Raw genomic sequence first — 21,585 nt, 5'->3', positions numbered from 1 at the left:
ACGCGCCGCGTCTCGCCATGCCGTCTGCTCCATGCGGACGCGCGCCTGCGTCTCGAACCGCCGGTTTCCATGGCAACCGACGGACGCGCGGTTATTTATAGCACCCGGCAAGCGTGCGTGTGTGTTGCGCGCGTACATTTCTCTCTCTCTCCGTTTTGTTATAGACGTCAGACTCTGCCCAGGCGGCGCTGCGAAAAACACCGCCACCAGCGCCCTCATCGTAGCCCTGGCACTAACTGGGTAGTGCAAAGAGAGCCGCCCACGAGCGAATGTGCATAGGCCGCAATATAACCCTCCTCTTTCGTTGGTGTCGAGGCGCGGTTTCCTGAAAATCAAGGACCTGGAAAGCTTCTTCCGCCAATCCACGCTTCAGAAACAAAGGAAGCTGATCAAAGCGAACTGCTAGTACAATGCAAAATAAGTTTTAGTTATTCCCGCGCGCTGCAACTCGCAAGTACAAGCGAGCATCACACGACACCGAGTTCGAGGCAAGCCCTCCGACATCCGTTCTCTAGAGCCTAAATGCGTTAAAATCGGGTATATACGTATGCCACAGCAAACGTACGAAATGGGATTTTTGATCTTATAAAATTATAATTGTTTCACTTGATTTTATTTACGTACATTTGGATCATTGGATGCACTTATAGTCATATTGTGTTATACAATAAATTTGAAGAAATTTTACTCACGTAGTGCGTCACGGGCGTGTAGGATATAAATAAATAAATAAATAAATAAATAAATGTATAAATAAGCAATCTCTGTAATTGCACTGCACGTCGGATACCAGTAGTTATGCACGTTTATGCTTTCGGACAGAGCTGCAGCCAGAAATTTTTTTCGGAGGGGAGGGGGGGGGGGAGCTCAACCATACTTTATCTATGTTCGGGGGCGCATTCGTATGTGTGCGTGCATATATATGCAAGCAAAATTGAAAATTTTCGGGGGTCTGAACCCCCCCCCCCCCCCCCCCCCCACTGCCATCCCCCTGGCTAAGCCCCGGCTATCGGAAAGTGATCGAGTGGTCGCAATTGATCTGGCGTAGCGTAACGAGTATACGATATGAGAAAGGTGCTGAGCCACGTACACAATTTTGTTTATGCATAAATCAACTTGTGCCACACGTACTAGCAAGGCGTTGACTATCGCGGCTTGAATAATTTGATAACACGGTAACGATGACACTCGCTTCCTGCTTTTCAGGTGGCGGCCAAGCATCAGAGAGTGCGCTGACAGACGAGCTGCAAAGAGTCGGCGCTGTGGCTTCACATATGTCAGTCCGCCTCGACAATCCATTCGACAGCGACCGGGCGCGGCACAAGGCTACTCACGACCATAGCTGCACTCCAGCTGTGGCAGCACTGCTGGCACCCATGCAGGCGGTTCCAGTCGCTCAGCTCACAGGTGACATCTTGTATTTTCTCTTGGAAAATAGCAGTGTGCTGCTGGTCATATTTTCAACCGATCAGCTAAAATTCGTTCTGCAAAATGATGTGAAGTTGAAAAAAAATATTGTGACGCAAAATACCTCGCTTTAATTTTTTTAGTTGAATTTCGTGTGTTTGCCACAAACTGCCCGATAGCTGTTTGAAATCATTACACCTGTGCACTTTTGGGAAGCGTATAAAGACAAAGAGTGTTCATGCAGCAGGCAATCATATCCACGCTCCGTATCAATTTGCTACCTGTTCTCGTCACAGAAAGAAATCATAAATATTTCTCTCATCGTAATCATGTTCCATATATATGGCCAGTGCCTGCTGCAGTAATGTTGTCTAGTGATGCTTGCAAAGAGGTGCTACCTTGCTAATGTCAACTTCAATTTTTGTGTAAATATTAATGAACGCGAACGCTTATTGCAAAGAAAAATGTGTCTAAAATAAGAATTGTTTATTTCTTTCCAGCTTCTAACCACGCCGAAGATTTGGGCAGCCTTGCAGACACCCCAAGGGACCTGGATATGTTCGACCCGGATGTACAAGACGAACCAGCAAATGAAGTCGTATTTTCACATCCAGCACCAATGCTTGAGCCAGCCTCGAATGATTCGAACGCACTTCAACAAAGCAGAAAAATTTCCCACAGTACTCTCTGTGCTTCTGGTGAGACAACACGCACAGGACGAAAGACAGCTCGAGCATCAAAGCTGGAGGAAGAACTCGATGCACGTCTAGAGGCTGTTGCGGAAGAAAGAAGGCAAAGGCGGAAGGAACACTTGTTTCGCATGCGCATGATGCGAGCAGATGGAAAAGAAAGAAAGGCAATTAATGACCAAAAATTGAAGAATGCAGAAGCAAAGTCCCTTCTCTTGAAGTTAAAAGTGGAGCTGCTGAAGAAGCAGCTACAATAAATTACATACTCTCCCCCCACCCCGCCCGAAAGAAACTGCCGGAGTGACATAGAATAAAGTTTATTCCGTCATTCATTTATGACAGGGTCAACTGCTTGCTTTCGATGTGTCCTTAGCGAGAGTAGTAGTCCCGAATAATGCGCCTGCGGGCTCTGAATCCGTCTTCCGTGTCCACTGGCTCGCCTGGCGGCAATGCATCGCTCGGCTGTGCGGCAGAGCCATGAGCTGCAGCAGGGGCGGGCGATGAAGACGACTGCGGCTGCACGACCTGGTCGTCTTGGGGAAGAGGGTCATGCATGTGCCGGCTGAAATTGCGTAGCGCAGCACACGCTGTTACAACCAGAGCAGATGTAGTTGCTTTGATCTGCATTCTCATGTCGAGGCACGGAAATCTCCTCTTCCAAATGCCAAAAGCCCTCTCCACCAAGCATCTCGTTTTCTTGTGGGAGCGGTTGTACCTGAAACATATGCACTTTTAATTGAAGTATTACAGATAAATTTTAGTGAATGCTTTGCACTACTACCGCCAGTATACTTACCTGAACTCTGCGGCGTTTTCAGGGTCCTTAAGTGGAGTCATCAGGTAGCGACGGCACGCATAACCCATGTCTCCCAAAAGCAGGCCAGGAACATCACCCTGCTCATAGCGAACTCGAGCGTGGCTGTTGTCAAATATTCGGCTGTCGTGGTTCGAGCCGGGCCAGCTGGCCACAACATCAAAAAACTGCAGCCGAGGTCCCGTGATAGCCTGCAAAAGCCAGGCGTGATGTCTGCTTGTAAGCCGATCCTAATATGTATTTTTTTTTCATTTGCGCACATTCATCACAGCAATCAGGTAAACTACTCTCGCGGTGACGTATAAATGCGCAACCATAACGTCACTCATTTAGCTGGTGAGCCCTGGCGATAAACAATGCTGTAAGGCCATTGAACTTACTGCGAATCACGGTTCAAATGGAGCTAATATGTTAAAAATAAACTTAATTTTCAGTTTCAATACATGTCATAGCTTTTACAATTGTGAAAAACCACCCTTGCTTCGACACTAAAATTATATCCTTAGTGCATACGTCACTCGATCGGATCATTAGGCCCCACTTCAGTTGTAATGGCGAGAGGAAAACAAAGGGTTTAAGTAAACACGGCGAGTACGGCAAAGCGTGCTGCGAATGGTTTGTTATGTGTATACTGTATAGCGTATAGTGTAGCGTATATATCGTACATAGCTTTAGAAGCCGCACATATATATTTCATCAAATTATTTTAAAGCAGCAAACACTATATGCACTTTTTACAAACCTGCACGTTGATGGAAAAATATCCCTTCCGGCAGCGGAAGACCTCCGCATCGTCGCCTCCCGGGCTCTTGATCTTGACATGAGTGCAGTCGATGCATCCCGTCACGCCAGGAAAATTGGCAATGCGATAAAATTCTTCCATCACTTGCCCTGCTTGTGTGACATCCGGCAACTTGACGAGCGCAGGGAACAACGTACCCGCAATAACTTTCGTCACTCGTTTAACGATGCGGGACACTGTCGGCTGCGATATGTTAACCAAGTCCGCACTCACAACTTGAAAAGTGCCGGCGCCGTAGAATCGGAGGGCCACCAGAACCTGCAGAAGTGGCGGCACAGGGCAACCGCGACGGTCGAGGCTCGGTTCCAGCGGCAGCACGGAGAGAAGCTCGAGAACCGCTCTCTTCGAGAAGCGGTATCTGCTTAGGAACTCGTCCTCATTGAAGATTTCCATGGGATTTTCGCGGTCCCTCAGCACACGCAGCGGTATTTGCGAGTACGGACGCGCACTGCGAGCTTCAACCTCTCCTAATAGCGCGACGAAGTCGATCACATCGGAAAAACTCCTTGCATGACCCGCCATATTGCGTCGCATAAGTGCCGCCTTAAGGTACCTGTCAGGCTACCTTATGAAACGCCACCTTATCACGGTGATAAGGTTAAGGAAAGGTTGGATTGAGGCATAAGGTTTGTTTATGAAACGCGTTAAGGAGCCGAAAAGGTAAGGAGGGCAAAAGGTAAGGATAAGGTTGGTTTGTGAATACGGGCCTGACTTGTCAGTAAAGTCATCATGCCTGCTGCTGGACACAGTGTGCACAAAATGATCAATGCGGGAAATGCTTGCGCTTGCATCATCAACAATTTTCCTCTGCTCCTTGCGACGTGTTCTCTCAGCTTCAGTACACCTAATTATGGCAGCGCTATAACAATAGAATTGAATATCACCTCCGGCAGTCTTGGGAAGGTGGCTCCAGGCTCATTCTCAACCTGAAAACAGGAGTCACTATTAAAAACGATAGCCAAGGTGCACCAACAGCGACAGTACAAAACATGGACTGCACTTTAACTGAAATAAGCGAATGGTTACACTTCTCAGCTTGAAGCCATTAAAAGGTGGTTGCTTGAGGTGGGCAAATACTGGTTTTATTTTTATCCCCTGCACGCTATTTAAAGTTATCCGTGGGCATTTAGTGAACTGCAGACACATCAGCAGGAATGCACCTACTTCGCGTCAAACCACAGTTTGTCTAGACTTGTTGGTCTATTTGCTGCTACTAATGTTAACTTTATTACATTAAAAAGGTATTCGATAGAGCTCACGGTCAAAAGATCACTGCAAACCGTGCCAAAGCATCATTTAATACACATGCACATAAATGCAGGCACAACCTTGCAATTTTTTTAATGTGAGGGCGTGGAGGTCACGGTACGGTAGTTTCTAATATCGGCGAGAATCAACGAGATCAGCGATACGACGATCAGCTTCACACCGGCTTTATATATGCACGATCGCACAGATAACGCTGACAAAGTGCATTCATCGCTAAGTAAATAGCGTGACAGAGAGTGCATCGCACGCAAGTGTGTTTTCAGCATTTGTGCATCGTAGAGCAAATCTCGATCGTTATTACTTCTCGCCTATATTGGACGTTACCATACCCCGTGGTCAACAGAGTCAACATTTGCGCGATATTGTTAAAAAATAGCAAGAGTGTACAGGAGCGATGACATCGCGCGTAGCCGATGCATTCCACTGCATGTATACGTACATCTGCATGGCGCGAACAGAAGATTGTCCGTCGAGATTATTTCATATCGCACATTGTTTTTCCCGAAAACGGTACGTGGATCGCTCACTAAAACCTAAGGCCAATTGAATCGGTGCTCGAACGCCGTATCTAAGAACATTTCGCACGTGTCTGCCGGTAACATGACGGCATGTGCAATAAAAGGCGCTAGGAATACACAAAAACGTCCGCGATTTCTGTCTTAGCACCTCGTCATCAAATCGCACATTCCATTGAGCGAAAAGAGCAATGAAAAAGACCACTCAAGTATACTCACCTTATATATCAGCGGAAGCTTGTCGCTGTACAACATGAGATCGTGCGAGCAACGCTTGAAGAAGAAAGGTGAACGTGGTAGGAGTCGTGGGGGAAGTCGGGAAAAAAACCCGCGTGCTATCATACAAATATGTGCAGGCCAATACATGTTTAAAACAAGATCAAATGCAATATACTTGACGATTTATGTGCGATTACTTAAAGGCCAACTCCGGCGATTTTTTGGCCACGTCAAAGTAATGGTGCTTTTATGTTCCTGAGACGCTCCTGTTACGGGCCCGATAGCAGAAATACTCGGCAAATTGGAGAATAATTTTAAATAAGCAAAAAAGCGCAACACCGAAACCGAAGCCCAACCGAGTGTACTGTCTACGTGTGATGTAGACGTTGTTACGAACGAACCGGAAGTCGTGCAAGGCATGCCGGTCACGCCGGCGCGGAGTGTGAAAACTGTGACAGCCGGGACGACCAGCGAAGCGCCGGCCAAACCAACGCTGTCTATCGCCTTGTGCGCAGCAGACGCTCGCTGTAGCGGCCTAAGCACCGAAGTTAGTGGTGCCCTCGGCTGCGTCACTTCCGCCGCCTTGCCAATACTGACGTCACAGACGCAATGTTGCCAATAATTGTGGGAAGCCAGGAGGGCGTTTGCAGACAATCTTTAAAATTCATTTGCAAACAATCTGCGCATGTCTCAAGCCTGTAATTTGGCATAAATGACGGAAACGTGCAAAGGAACGTACCCAGCGAATTTCACTGAGATCCATCGACCTCGAAAAATCGCCGGAGTTGGCCTTTAAGCGCTTAAGAACTGCTGCACTTTGTTAGTTCGTGAAAAATACCTGTTCGGCTGCTTTTGTGAACTATTTTATTTAGCGCAGTACTTCTGTACAGCGGCCGACGTGTACGGTGCGCGGGAAAAGGCGCAGAATTCAAACATCGCAAACGTTATGCGCGCACTTACAGCTCTGACTCTCTTGGTAAAAAAAAAAGTGGAGTATTTCGTACAGCAACCAGGGCGAACTTAATTAATGACCGCAAAAACACACATTTCTGGTCATACCGGTACAGCTTTTGTACTACATCATGACAAATGTACCACAGACAGGTACAGCCGCGCTTCCTCATCACTTTTTTTTTACCATTAATATATGTTCCTGTGCTACGAATTTCCACACTAACACGCAGAAGTGAGTGTACTTGATGGCCAAATTTAATCATTCCGAGAACAATGGCTCGCGACGATGGTATGTTAAAGGAAAGCCCTTGGCTACCATATAAAATTTTGCAGATATCTCCGAAACCTCTTTGTTCATTCTGATATGTGGCGAATGCCAACAACTAAGAGAAAAACACACTTAAAAAACACGTTCGCCTCTGTCGCCACCATCTTGCCCATAATTTGGACGTAGGCCATGCCCTTTTCTATCACGCAGTCAGGGCATTGGCCAATGATAACGGAAGCCGATGGGAATCCAATGTGTGTGCAATCATCGGCCATCGGCCACTGCTGGTAGGGTTGTTTACCTGTTTTTACAGGCCGATAGCTGTCCTGTGCACTTTCGATCAGATTCCCACTTGGCCACATATTTTTGCCACTGTTTTCGCTCTTACGTAAACGGCGTGGCAGAAATACTGAAAACACTTGAAAATATTCGTCTGTTTTTGTCGCGTAGTTTTCATCATAACACATCCGCACCAGCTTGCCCGATTGTCGCACCTACTTTCATTCTCATTCTGTCAACGTCTACTGGCCCAGAAGTTATTCGACATGGAGGATGATGATGATGATCAAAACTTTATTTCACCCAAAAGAGGGGACCGACTCAAAGATCGGTTACGCTGCTTAGAGGAGGTCAGCGGGAATGCCTTGGGACGCCGCGGCCTCCAATGCGCGTGAGATTACCCGGCGTTGCTGTGCCGAGTCGGTGGTACGCAGAAGGGACTCCCACGTATCTTCTGTGTGTGAAGCGTCAGCGTACTGTGGGCACGTCCACGCGATGTGTATGAGGGTGGCTGATTGTGAGCAGTATCTGCAGTGTGGTGTCACGAGGTGTGAGTATACCTTGCTACAAAGCCAGGGGTTGGGAAAGACACCCGTCTGAAGCTTGCGCCACAGGACGGCATCACGTCGGGGGAGGTCTTTATGAGCTGGAGGGTAGTGGAGACGGCCTAGTCTGTAGTGCTGTAAAATGTCTGTGTAAGTAAACAAAGGAGTTTGTTTTTCGCAGGCCTGCGAGGGCGAAGAATGGGAAGTGTGAGGCGTAAGGAACTCCACCCGGTAGTTGAGATCTCGGGCGAGAGTGTGTGCCTGCAAATTTCCACTAAGAGATTCATGGGCCGGGGCCCAGATAAGAAGGCGAGGTGAGGTAGGTGGGGTGTGGTCCTTTATGATTGAGTATGCCTGTGTAGAGATACGGCCCGCGTCAAAATTTCGGATGGCGAGTTGGGAATCGCTTACGATCACCTTGGTTGTACGGTCAGTCATTGCCAAAGCAATGGCAACCTCTTCAGCAACTGTTATATCGGTGGAGTGAATTACACTGCATGCCGTGCTCCAACCGCGGTGTGGGGCCAGGGCGACAGCCACCATTGTTGAACGATGTGGGTGCCGAGAGGCGTCTGTGTAGGTGACATCGGGGCGACTTGCGAAACGTTTCTGTAGTTGGCGCGCACGGTCGGCCCTGCGATCCGCGTGATGTTCGGGGTGCATGTGTTTGGGGAGTGGAGGAATACAGAGGCTGAGTCGTTGGGCTGTCGGTATGTCTTGGTAAGTGGTGGCCGCCCGCGTGGGGATGAGTCCAATTTGGTGCAATACAGCGCGTCCCGCATGCGTGAGTGAGAGTCGCTGGTACTGGGACGTGAGGGTAGCTTCGATAAGCTCGTTGACCGTGTTCGACACCCCAAGGGCCATAAGTTTGGAGGTAGAAGTGGACATTGGGAGTCCTAAGGCGGTCTTGTATGCCTTGCGAAGCGAAGCATCGAGGCGATCGAGATCAGCGCGCGTAAGGCGGAGGTAGGGGGCCACGTAGGTGACGCCTGTGCAGACAAATGCCTGAACCAGCCGAAGAAGGTTGGATTCGCGCATGCCTGCGTGCTTGTTGGCAACCCGCTTGAGAAGGCGACCAATTTGGATGGCAGATTGGTCGATTCGCTGAAGAGCGGTGGAGTTGCCACCATTGGCCTGTAGGTGCAGTCCTAGGATGCGGATGTGATCTGTTTGAGGGATTTGCATCCCCTGTACTTGGAGATGGAAAGAGACCTGTTTAGGTTTGCGTCCCTGTGATGGAATAACAATGTACTCGGATTTGGTTGCCGAGCAGGACAGGCCAACCGTAGAGAGATAGCTGCCCACGCGGTCGATGGCTGTTTGTAGGGTTTCTTCGATTTGGCCGTCGCTACCTCGTGTAACCCACAGCGTGAGGTCATCTGCATAGAGTGTGTGATGCAGATTTGGGATGTCAGCCAGAAGTTCGGGAAGTCCTAACAGTGCAACATTGAAGAGGAGTGGGGATAGCACGGAGCCTTGAGGTGTTCCACGACTGCCGGGCGTGATGGTGGAAAGCTCTCCTTCACCGGTGTCAAGTTGCACTTGGCGATTGGTAAGGAAATCCCTCACATATGTATACGTCCTGTTCCCCACTCCCAAAGCCTGTAAATTCTGCAGGATGGCGGTGTGATGTACATTATCAAAGGCTTTGGAAACATCAAGACCAACAATGACTTGGGTGTCTAGAGTGCGGTTGTAGAGCACCTGGTGTTTGAGTAGGAGCATAATATCCGGCGCCGCCAGGTGTGGGCGGAAGCCGAACATGGTATCGGGAAGTAGATGATGATCCTCCAAGTAGCGGATAAGACGGGTCTGGACAACATGTTCCATCAGTTTGCCCACACAAGATGTGAGGGAGATGGGACGCAAATTGGCTAGCGTGGGGCTCTTTCCCGGTTTGGGAATCAGAATGAGGTTGGCAAGTTTCCAGCTCTGGGGAATGGTGCCTTGCTCCCAACATTGCTGTATATAGTCCGTGAGGGCTTGGATAGAAAAATCGTCCAGGTTTCGGAGCATGCGATTGGTGACTCGATCGGGGCCAGCTGCAGAATTTGTCTTGAGGCGATTTAGTTCCGCCCGCACCTCTGCTCTAGTTATAGGGGCATCAAGGAGCGGGTTAGCTACCCCCTGATATGCAGGAAGAGGGATGACGGGTCCAGGACGGATGTAGGTGTTGATGAGCTCTTGACGCAGGGAAGCGGTCGAGCCGGAATATTCACGAAAGATACGTTCAAGTTGATATTTAGCTTGCAGCTTGCCACCATCAGGATCCAGCAAGTGACGGAGCAGTTGCCATGTGTTCTTAGAGTTAGGAGCCTTATCCATTTGGGAACAAATATCATTCCAGTTCTGACGGGTGAGGTCTATGGCATAGTTTTCAATGTCTGTGTGCACTCGAGCCAACCGGCGGCGGATGTCTTTATCCCATTTTCGGGTCTGCAGAAGGGTCTCAAGTTTGCGTTTCCTCGCCCAAAGCTTGGCGTAGTGTCGGTCACAGCTAGGCACCGACTTCTCGACTTCGATGTCCGTTGTGGCGTCCGCGACGTGCTGAAGGAGGGTAGCGGACCAGCTGGAAATATCAGTAATACGCTGAGAGGTCCCCGATGCTTGTCGTTGGGTACGAAAGCGGTCCCAGTCGGTCAGTCTAGCTGAACGAAGACGCTCACGCGTGGGCTCCTGGATGACTATTTCCAGAACATAATGGTCACTGCCGAAAGTTTCTAGTGTATTGCACCAGGTGGCATTTACTCCGGGCCCCACGAAGGTGAGATTCGGTGTGGTGTCACGGGCCACTCCCACCCCTCTACGCGTGGGATGTGCTGGGTCGGTAAGAAGATTTAGGTGTAGCGAGTGCCACTCTTCCCATAGAGAACGGCCTTTGGGAGAGTCGTAGTGGTAACCCCACGATGGGTGGGGAGCATTGAAGTCCCCCATTATGATATGCGGCTGGTGCTGGGCTAGTTGTTGAACACGGAGAAATAGGGGGCCGAATTCGACACGGTGGTCCCGGGGAGGACTATAGACATTGAGCACAAAAAGACAGTGACCAGGTTTACGAGAAGGGCGGGGCAAAATTTCTAAAAGTACGTGATCTGGGAAATTAGAGCCAATGTCATGGGGGATGACATTCATGTTGCGTTTCACTAGAGTTGCCACCTGAGAGTTGGCGCGCCCCGACGTGTACGTCTTGTATCCGGCTAACTGAGCGTGCTTGCCACCCTCTTGAAGCGCTATGATTTCTGGACGATCGCGGGAGGCAAGAAACTGCTGGAGAACAGGACGCTTACGCGCGAAGCCCCGACAGTTCCACTGCCAGATGGTGGTGTTACGCGAGCGGCCCGCCATGATTAGGATGAGAGTTTGTGCCGCCTGTCACCGAGGACGAAGCGGGGCCAAGGGCAGCGTCATAAGATTTGCACCGAGCGTCTAGTGCTTTACTCAACGAGTCAAGTTGCTGGGTGAACTGCGCTGTGAGTGTTTCGAAATATTTCTCCATAGTGGCTTCCAGAGCCGCGAAGCGTTGGTCTGTGCGTGTTTCACTCATAGTCAGAGCTGACGTAAGGCGTTCAATTTGGGCCTGAGTGTCACCCGGTTGTGAACCGCCCACCTCGTAGGCCTTTCGTTTTGTAGCTGTGCCTGCAAACGATTCAGTGTCCATGGGGGTGGATGTGGATGTTTTTGTCATGGAAGGTGGATGTGAAAAAGCACATGACCCTATGCGCTGTTCTATTGTTGTAACCCTGTGCACTAGCTGTGTGACTACCGCAGTGAGGTGAGTAATGGCTTTTTCAAGTGTAGTGTTGGTAGTCCCTCCCTGCGTACTCACCGGCGGCGCCGCAGAAGGAGTTCCGGGTACTGTGGATCCATGTGGCTTCCCCGCCGGTAGACCTGGCGGAGCAGTAGCAGAGGTAGGCGCCCTCGAGCTGGACGATGGCCGTGATGACTTGTGGGAAGAGTCGGCCTCAAGTGGTGGGAACGAGGCAGAACGGTCCCTGTGCTTGCGCTGGGTACTACCAGACCGTTGACGGTCCCAGCGACTGGAGCGTTTAAGGGTGACCCGCCGTTGGTTCGCTTGATCTTGTTGCTTGGAGTCTTCTTCCTGCTGGAGGGCCTCCCATTGGCGCCGCTTTATGATATACGGGGTCCTGTAGATTTCCTTACAACGGCTGTCGCCGGTGATATGCTGTTTTCCGCAAAGGCGGCACGTCGGGACGCACACGTGATCACTGGGTGGGTCGGGGATGGCGCAGCCCCTACACTTGATCACTGTACTGGCACACACGTCAGCTCTGTGGCCAAGTTCACTGCACCGGTAACATACTTCGAACTTCTTGTACAGGTTGCAACGGTGACGGGCATTGCAGAGGTAGATGCACATGGGAACACGAGGTTCCTTGAAGGTCAACAGCACGGCGGTGGTGTTCCCCAGAGGCGAAAGTCAACGATGGGAGGGTTACGGGGGTCTTCTAATTCTTCTTGGATACCTTGGCGGTCTAGGCGGAGGTCAACGCCCCGGATCACACCGCATCCTTGACTTTCATCGGGTGCGCAGTACACTGAAATTTCGTACGTGTGGGTGCCAATCACCAATTCCTTAAGTCGCAGCACCCGTTCGGCTCGTTCGACGGACGGGGTGCAATAGGCGAACGTGTTCTGCTTGGGGTTTACTTGAATGAGGTCTTCGCCGCGAACTGAGGACTTGGGGAAGTTTGCTGCAGTGCAAACCGCTTCGAATAGTATAAAGTTGCTAATCTTGGAGCATAGGCGGAGAGTACGGGGGGGCTGGGGGGCTTGGGCCCCCCCCAGACTGCCTCATGGGGGGCTGAGCCCCCCCTGGCGCCGGCCCAGGGTATTTTTTAAGAGCTTGGCTTAGGTCCCCGGGTCGTCCTGTCTGGCAGCTATTTCACAGGAGGCTGTTTATGCCCGCTTCTTTTTCATTTCAGCCATTTAAAGTTCGGCACATGGGCCAGTGACAAGTCAAACATTCAGTGGAAAAATGCCCCTCAAACGGATTTTTACGTGCAGAATATGTTGTGCTAATGAACAACTGAAGCGACGATTTAACCTACGACAAATTAAAAAATTCACCGGCGATCACGATACTGCCTAATTCGCTGAGCGCAGCCTCGTGTTCGGGCAACACCAGATTTGTTTGAAGTTTTGACTATCCGCAGTTCGTTACAACATTCGTTACATATTGCCACAGAAACTGCCAGCGCTCGAGTGCTGTGCACACTCTATACTCTGTGCATTGCAGCTGTCGCGAAACAAGTGAAACGCCCACAGCCCCGTTACGACAAGCGAAGCCAGCCGCAGTGCACGTGCCAGCCCTGCATGCGCACGAGCTCCGACCGAGGGGCCAGCGCGCGCGACAGAGGAAGAAAGCAAGGTTAGAGGCCAGTATCCCGTGATATCGACAAACTCCGCGTTCGCTCTCTTTCGTCGTCGTTCGCGCTATCGGTTACGCCGCCGACGCCAACGGCGATGACGCTCAACGCAGGAACGGACGCCTAAGAGCTGCGCTCTAATTGTCTTGAACCCCGTAGTGAGTGGTTCTGAGAACACAAAAAAATCACAGCATATCCACGGAGTGAATGATGATGAGTGGGCGAAGCTGCGAAGGTTCATCGGTAAACCGTGAATCTTCCGTGAATTCTGCCCAGTACATCATCACCGACGTGAGATCGGGCGCGTTTATACTAAAGGTTCGATGAGTTATGACGACTTGCAGCTCACTTTAATTTTACACGTACGCTGTCAATTTTCATTGTTTAGAAAACCATTGCTTAAGAAAACATCTCGCGTCTTTGTTAAGCAGCTGGCGTCTTTTCGTTTTGCTTTAGAAACATCTGGCGTTCTTTCGTTTTGCTTTTACAAAACATCTGGCGTCTTTCGTTGGTTTATTTCATCAATCAACGGCGTTTTGAACAAAATTTTTATTGTTTAATCACGCACAGGAGAAATCTCACCAGGCACTACCTTGGAGGTAAACAATTGCTGCTAATGGGAATGAGAGACAGAAGAAGTCGGCTTTTAGCTAACACTTACACTTCTACTTCTACTAACGTTTCCTACTGGAACATGCCAATGGCTGCTAATGGGGAATGAGAGACAGAAGAATTCGGCTTTTAGTTAACGCGCACGCAGCGAATTTTTTATTGTTCAACAACGGACAGGAAAAATCTCCCACCGGCACCACCTTGGAGGTCAAACTGTAAGACTGGTTACGCACTACGACTACTACGACGACTACGACGGACGAACGGGTGCCGCCTTAAGGAGCTTCGCCCCTAAAATGATACTGAGAATACAAAGCAATCACGACACAGCCAGTCAGTGAACGCTTTGGCACAAGCTTACTCGCCAATAAAAAAAAACGGGTAATTTCTTGGTTGCCTACATATTGGTACCCTTCGACATGCCTGGTTATAAAAGTGCCGAGAAAAGATTGTACGCACTTTTGATTTATCAGTAAAGGGTTTTACTAAATGTTCGGCCACCAATGAGCAACTCCATTACTCGTCCAGATTCATAACCGCAGCTTCGCACAAGGTGTAGTGGTAGCAAATGGTATTTGCTACCATCTCAGAATTACTTTCGGCCATCTTGAATTGAACTCACTGGCATATAATGTGTGGCGCATGTTTTAACAAAGTAAAGCCTAACCCCACGCATTGCGTGAATCGATTTTACGCGACGCAGTCAACGAAGGCGACCTTTTTCGCTTCGAGCCAAGAGTTACGATGTGGATCGATGTCTTTGTGTAAATTGAAAAATAAATCTAGGGTCTTCCACTTACAGATCTTCATTACACCTAAGAGGGCACCTAGGAGGGCACCTAAGAGGGCATTACACCTAAGGGCACCTAAGAGACTAAAGTTACATTAAATTCTTTAGTTTGGAAGTTGGACTCCTCTCTCACTCTCTCTCTCTATATATATATATTGTAATAATACACGTTGGGCTAGGCTATGGTGTCAGCCATGTTCTTTATTTAGAACACCCTCATCTTCCTCGTCTTCCCTCAGCACTTCTCTAACTTCTTCACCACGTCCACGTACACTCCCCCTCTTTGAAGACTCATCCTTCCTGGGATGATACATGAAGACGTTTCCAACAGTCGCAAACTCCAACACACCGTCACCGTTTACGTAACCAACCCTCTTGAGAACGCCTTGTTGCACTGCAGTCTGCACCACTCGATAAGGTCCCAAATGCACCTGCTTCGTGCCGGGAAGGCCCTTTCTGACGAGTATGAGATCGTTCAGCTGTATCTTAGGTATCCGCGTGTTGTGGCGGCGGTCGAAGTTTCTCTTCATATCTTCCCGATATCGCTGGTATGCTTCCGAAGTTTTTCGCTTTTCGCACAATTGCAGGCGGTCAGCAATGCGAAGCTGTTGATCAGCAGGAATCAGTGGTGCCTTTCCGAATGCCGCAAAATACGGGCTACAGCCGATGCTCGCAGTGTGCGATCGGTTGTGATGAGCAACAGCTGCCTCCAAGCAGCATTTCCATTCGCCTTGAAAGCTTGGGCACATTGAAATGAACTGCTTCAAATCTCGCATTATTCTTTCAGCCATGCCATTTCCCGCAGGATGGTACGGCGCGCAGCGTCGCAAAGTAACTCCACGTTGCTTCGCCCACTCTTGCAAACGCTGGCTTAGAAACGCTGGTCCATTGTCTGATATCACTACTTTTGTACTCTTAAACATCTCACGGCTCAAGAGAGCAATCACACTATTCGCGTCTTCTCTTCCCAGCCGTGCAGCCACTGTTCTTGTGCACTGGTCTATTGCCACTAGGAAAGACTGTGTTCTTCCTACTCCAGCAGCCTTTTTCTTGAGCTCTGCAAAATCGACGTGGACAACTTCAAACGGTATGCCGGAGTGTTGAGGCAAGACCATCTCGTCCGTTCTCTGAAGGTACTTGGCTTTGTGAACTTGCCATTGATAACAAGACTGAACATACCGCTGGACGTCATCTTTCATGTGTTTCGACTGGAAACGTTGACGGATCTTGCGATAAGTCCTCCAAAAGCCATCATGTCCGCCGGAGTGCGGGGAGTCGTGATAAAGTTCCAAGATTCGAGGCACCATTGTTTCAGGGACTGCGAAATTTCCGTTGAGGAACTGTAGTTCTTCAGTTCCCTCCCACAACAGGTTTGCGTTGGTGTTTTCTTGATCAGGAATGACCGCAAGTCTCGAAAGTGCATCTGCATCCTTTAGGTGCTCCCCAGGCCTGTGATGGACCACGAATGTAAACTGCTGGAGTTCGGCCACCCACCTAGCGATCTTTCCTCTAGGCTCTGCGAGGTTAAGGATGTAAGTCAAGGCTTGATGATCCGTGAAGAGCGTGAAGCTCCTGCCATCCAGGTAAGGTCTAAAATAGCGTACGGCCATTAGGACTGCCAAGGCTTCTTTCTCTGTAGTCGTGTAGTTAAGTTGCGCTTTCGAGAAGGTGTACGAATAGTATCCGACGACCCTCTGTTGCCGGCTCCGCGGAGAGTCGGCATCTCTTTCGTAAAGCACTGCACCTGTGCCACAATAAGAAGCGTCGGTGTTCAGCTCGAAGGGCAACTTGAAGTCTGGAGGAGTGAGAACTGGATCAGATGAAATGATGCTCACAAGGCTGTGACAAACGGATTCACACTCTGCTGTCCACTGAAATGGAACATTCTTCTTAGTCATTTCTGTGAGGCATTTAGTTTTTGTCGCATAATCTCTAATGAACGACCGAAAATGCCCGGCCAAACCCAGAAATACCCGCAAAGAGTGTAAGTCATACGGCTTCTGCATTTTTGCTATTCGTTCTACGGATTCCTGTTTCGTTGTCTTGGTTTGGCCATCAAATACTCTACCCAGAAACACAACTTTTCTTTGGAAAAACTCACTCTTCTTCTCGTTAATCTTGAGCTCGGCATCACAAAGTGCTTGAAGTATTCTAGCAAGATGGTTCAAATGTTCGTCCTCGTTGCGGGAATAAACAATTATATCGTCAATGTAGACGTTACAAAACTTCCCAAGAAACGGTCGCAAAACGTCATTCATCATCTTCTGGAACCAAGCGGGTGAGTTCTTCCATCCAAATGGGAGTCGATTATACACGTAGATTTCAAAGGGCGTTATGAATGCAGAATATTTCTTGTATTTTTCAGATAGCGGAACTTGCCAAAAACCTTTGCATAAGTCAATGCGCGAAAACACTCTGCATCCACCCGTTTCATCTATGATAGTCTATACGTGGCATAGGAAACGGAAAAAGCTCTGTCTGCTTATTAATTTGTCTATAGTCTGTGCAGAGTCGAAGACTTCCATCTTCCATAGGTGCAATGGTGATGGGCGACGCGAATGGAGATGTGGATGGATGAATGATCTGTGCATCCAACATCTTTTGGATCTCGTTCTGAAGCCACATTATTTTCTCCCTTGACATATTGTAGGGCTTTTTTCTCACCACCGTCGTATCACCTAGCTTGAATGGTACCTCAAACTTTGTAGTTGCCGTAGGATATCCTTTCAAGCATATCAATTCCGGGTAAAGCGTCTTCACATCTTCACCTGACGATGGCTTCCTTAGAGTCCTCGAAGGTGAAGTTGAAGTTGAAGCGTTGAGGCTGTGGCGCTTTTCTTCTGTAGTAACTTCTCCAGTCCAGTAGATGTTAAGGTGAAGGTCACTGATGGCTGGACGTGAAAGGAGTAATTCATAGGGCACTCCGTCCAATACCAGTGCTTGCGCAGCGACAGTGTTGCCGAGACACGAAAGTAATGGAAAAGGAAATGGGGTTGCTTTATAGACAGCACCATGTTTGACGTCTGCATCCCAGGTCAGTGGGCATGGGCTGAAGATTGCCTTTGCGATTGCTTCATGCCGCTTGAGTTACGTCAGCGAAAAGCTGGTGGAGATACAAAATTTCAAAAAAATATTTCTCAAGTTAAAAAAATAATACCCTTTTGCAACATTGTCTATGTTTAGCTAATACATAGAGCTTTCAAATGAAGTATCCTGCATATTTTTAGTGCGACCACCAAGGCAAGTTTTTTGAGGATGAATACAGAGCTTTTCACAAAAAAAGTGAAATTCGCAATTTTTTTGCAGACGCTTTGCTACACCTTCAGCGACTAAATTATTTTTCTTTTGTAGTATGTCGAACAGGCTTCCAGTATATAATTAATTTCTACCCTTTGAGTTTGCCTTGTTCCTGGAAAAAAATATCAAACTTTGCAACTTTATTCAATTTTGCTCGTGCGAAAAGCCCTCGAAGAATCGATATACATAAATAAGTCATTATTTTAACAGTTACATCACTTCATTAGCTTGCCGGAAATACCATTTTATTGAGTGCATCCTATAAACACCCTTTGAAAAAAATTGTTGTTTGATGTCTTTTAGCTCAGTCGGCACAAAACTACAGACTCTCACAAACAGGCGGGAAAATTTTTGGCAACGGAAATAAACGAGCAGAACGAGTTTTGAACTTCAAGAAAAGCGTGGAAATTTTTTCAGCCATATTTGTGATGGTCGGAAAAAAGCTGGGTGATTTGGCATGGAATGACCCATATATATATATATATATATATATATATATATATATATATATATATATATATATATATATTAGTTGAAGGAGTGGTTGCCTTTGGTTGCCGTATAAGTATAAGTATGAGAGGTGGCACTTCAAGAAAACTTCATTTATTACGTCGACGTTTCGGTCAGAGCCTGACCTTTCTCAAGACGAAATGTTCGTGCATATTTCCGTGTTTATATGGACATCAAATGAGAGGGGAAGGAGGTGGCTCGGCAACACGTCAGATGGTATACAAGACTCCTCGGCATGGCCCAAAAGTACAATACGCGGCGGCGTCAACAGTGCTCACCGACACCCACTTAACCCCCCCCCCCCCTTTTTTTTGCTTCTTTTTTTTTTCTCCGGTCAGCCTGTTTGAATCGCACACCGGCTGTTTTTAACTCGAGCCGGCTCTTCGTCCAGCCCTACGGGACAGAATAGAGCGACGAATTTTAACGATGAGTAATAGCCGCCGCATAAGTATAAGCTCTGTCGCGAAGCACTCCGCTGTCGGCGGTGGCGTGGTACTCCTCGCTCCTGATGGACCCTAAGCAACCTTTTTCTCCCTCCCGCTCCTTCTCTCTCTCTGTCCACCTCCTTCCCCTCTCATTTGATGTCCATATAAACACGGAAATATGCACGAACATTTCGTCTTGAGAAGGTCAGGCTCTGACCGAAACGTCGACGTAATAAATGAAGTTTTCTTGAAGTGCCACCTCTCATACTTATATATATATATATATATATATATATATATATATATATATATATATATATATATATATATATATAGTAGTGGGAAAAGAATCACGCGGACCCCGATAGAATAAGGAATGAAGAAAGAAACTACGACTTTCGTTGGTTTGGCACTCTTTGACAAAGTCTGGTCCACCAGACGAAACGTTAGTGAAAATATACAGTGCCAAACCAACGAAAGTCGTAGTTTCTTTCTTCATTCCCTATATATATATATATATATATATATATAGGGAGAGTGAGAGAGAAATGTGGAAGAGCAAGTCGGGCCCCCGCCCCCTCCGGTAAAATGAAAACTCTCCGCCTATGTCTTGGAGAGTAGGAGTCCTCCCCTGGGGCGGACGATGAGCTTGAGGGCATCGCTGGGCAGTCGAGGCTGCTTTGAAGCCACCGAGTTGAGAGCTAGTCGCCGCCCACGTTGGCGTGGTGTGAGCGAACGATCGGTCGCTGCTGTATCATCATTCGAGGCATTTGAGGTCTTATGGGACGTAGATCGTCCGTCCTGGGTGTCGGAAGCCGGGGGGATGGTGGTCCCTTTCGATGTGCGGGCTTCACGGCTCTTGTTGACTTGCGTGAGCCATTCGCTGGCTTCAAATTCTTCTGGGGTAATTTCCGTGCCCGCGACGATCTCCTTCATGGTACGCCGGCAGCCCGCGAGCGCGCTCGACGCCCAACGAAGCGGGCGGCGAGGCCGCGTCGACAGATGACGAGCGCGACACGGCGCGTTAGGCTTAACTGGCCGGGGGCGTGGCGGGACGGAAAACTTGCCGTAAAAGACTTGAAAACGGTCGACTCACGTCGAGGAAGGCGTCCAGAGATTCCCGGAGACGTCAGGAATCCACTGGTATTGGTGCAAATTCGCTAAGATGAGAATTTCCGGGGATGCGCGTGAAAACGTACGGAGCCCATGTAGAGCACGACCTACTCGGCTGCCGAGACAGTGGCGCCCCCTCGACATGGAAGAACTTAGCTCGGCGAAGGCACGCGGGAACTTAGCACGCTCACCTGTGCACTACGAGACAATATTGTTCGTTGTTTCACAGAGCAGCGATATTAGCGAGTTTTAGTATCCGCCTCGTGCGCTGCTGCTTTGAGTTGTACTGGTGGCGCCACCAACGGCGAACGGTGGCGATAGGTGGATATGCGCGGCTCATCGAAGCCGTGGGCAAAGCGCCCGTTACTCGCCGTTTTTCTATTCATTTTTCATTCTGGTTTGATATTTGTACTGCCGACGCTGCTCCACTAGACAACCATGCCAGCCGTTTGTTACGTCGATTGTTCTATATTATTTGTTTTAAAATGACAGGCCCGTTTCTTTATGCGTGCGCGCGATGCACTGCGTACGTTTCTTACGTGCATGTGTCCAAGTTGTTTGCGTGATATGTTAACACAGATGAAATAAAAAATGTTGCAGTACAAGACAGTATTCTTGTTTTATTGAACACCCCAAACAGTACAACAACAATGACTATTATGGCTGTATGCCTGCTTAAGAAACGCACAAAAGACACGCGTTTTTATCTTCGCCCAACACTCGTAGCACTCAACTAGGCCAAGAAAACCAAAATCTAACTTGCTGAACGTTTTAACAGCCGTCACACAGCTGCATAATAATGCGTGAAAGTACTTTAGCAAATAACCAACAAACATCCACACAGCGTTTTTTTTTGTTTGCAGACCGTGTTGGCATATGAGAAAGTTCTAACTGCATTGCAATCACATATTTCGGAATATCTAATCACTTTCACCATTGACGCGACAATCCTCTAACACATGCGCTTTAAATTGAGCATGGCATTACTCAGACTTATATAGGAAATGCGCACGCGTGTAATGCATCTCGTATGCTAGATTCTCCTTTGGTACGTGCAGTTCAACATAAAATGCGATTCTAGAAGTAGTGTTCGTGGAGTAGCGAGCATATAGAAGGGCAACTACTTACAGCTGCACTTACCTTTGTAGAAACGGTATTCCAATTACAATTCAATATTAACCGACGCAACAACGATAACAACACACTTGTTGCACACAGGCGTATCAGGTTGACGCGCGAGGTCAAGGATGGTATTTTAAGTGTAGCACAATCGTGCGCGTACAGTATGCTAGAATATTCTGGCACAATGTCGTCAAGCTTGCACTCACTTCAGCGGTTCCCACAATGTAGCTCCAGTTGACGTCCTCGCGTCATCAAACTGCTACGACGCCGCGAACTACACACACAGCTGACTTGGAAAAACGCGGTCTTGCAGGAGGCCATCTTGTCCCGCAACCAACGGACAAAAGTCCACAACTGAGGCGTCTGAAACATTGCCGTTGATGAGATGGCAGCTGAACGAAATCAGGGCTCATCGTCCGACGTGTGGCCACCGCCTTAACACAATATTAACGTTGCCACGTTCAAGGAAGACGCGACGAAAGCGACGAGCCCAGCCGGTCTTGTCGGGTGCCCTACTGCGCAGTGCAGAGCGCGTGCTCTCACGGCCGCCGAAAGAAATAAAAGAAAG

At 48.6% G+C, this 21,585-nt stretch overlaps 2 protein-coding genes across 2 annotated transcripts; both read right to left on the bottom strand.

Annotated features, from left to right (window-relative positions):
- Positions 1–2,465: 2,465 nt before the first annotated feature.
- Positions 2,466–4,234, bottom strand: LOC119391777 (putative nuclease HARBI1). Its single transcript, XM_037659428.1, has 3 exons — positions 3,653–4,234; positions 2,893–3,101; positions 2,466–2,811 (listed from the first exon to the last, which is right to left on the bottom strand). Exons 1-3 carry the CDS (start codon positions 4,232–4,234, stop codon positions 2,466–2,468), a joined length of 1,137 nt encoding a protein of 378 aa, XP_037515356.1.
- A 3,270-nt stretch (positions 4,235–7,504) lies between these two features.
- LOC125758131 (uncharacterized) lies at positions 7,505–9,692 on the bottom strand. The gene has a single exon (XM_049414963.1). It carries the CDS (start codon positions 9,589–9,591, stop codon positions 7,558–7,560), a length of 2,034 nt encoding a protein of 677 aa, XP_049270920.1. The 5' UTR covers positions 9,592–9,692; the 3' UTR covers positions 7,505–7,557.
- Between the last annotated feature and the right edge of the window lie 11,893 nt (positions 9,693–21,585).

The sequence above is a fragment of the Rhipicephalus sanguineus genome, chromosome 4 (assembly GCF_013339695.2).
Source record: "Rhipicephalus sanguineus isolate Rsan-2018 chromosome 4, BIME_Rsan_1.4, whole genome shotgun sequence".
NCBI lineage: Eukaryota > Metazoa > Arthropoda > Arachnida > Ixodida > Ixodidae > Rhipicephalus > Rhipicephalus sanguineus.
This window is presented reverse-complemented; position numbering and strand designations above follow the sequence as displayed.

Excerpts from the sequence above, each read along its gene's own strand:
- LOC119391777 (XM_037659428.1), bottom strand. The coding sequence starts at position 4,234 with ATGGCGGGTCATGCAAGGAGTTTTTCCGATGTGATCGACTTCGTCGCG. Across the intron at positions 3,102-3,652 it reads ATTTTTCCATCAACGTGCAG|GCTATCACGGGACCTCGGCT; the intron begins GTTTGTAAAAAG and ends TGGCTTTTGCAG. Across the intron at positions 2,812-2,892 it reads GAAAACGCCGCAGAGTTCAG|GTACAACCGCTCCCACAAGA; the intron begins GTAAGTATACTG and ends CATATGTTTCAG.
- LOC125758131 (XM_049414963.1), bottom strand. The coding sequence starts at position 9,591 with ATGGAACATGTTGTCCAGACCCGTCTTATCCGCTACTTGGAGGATCAT.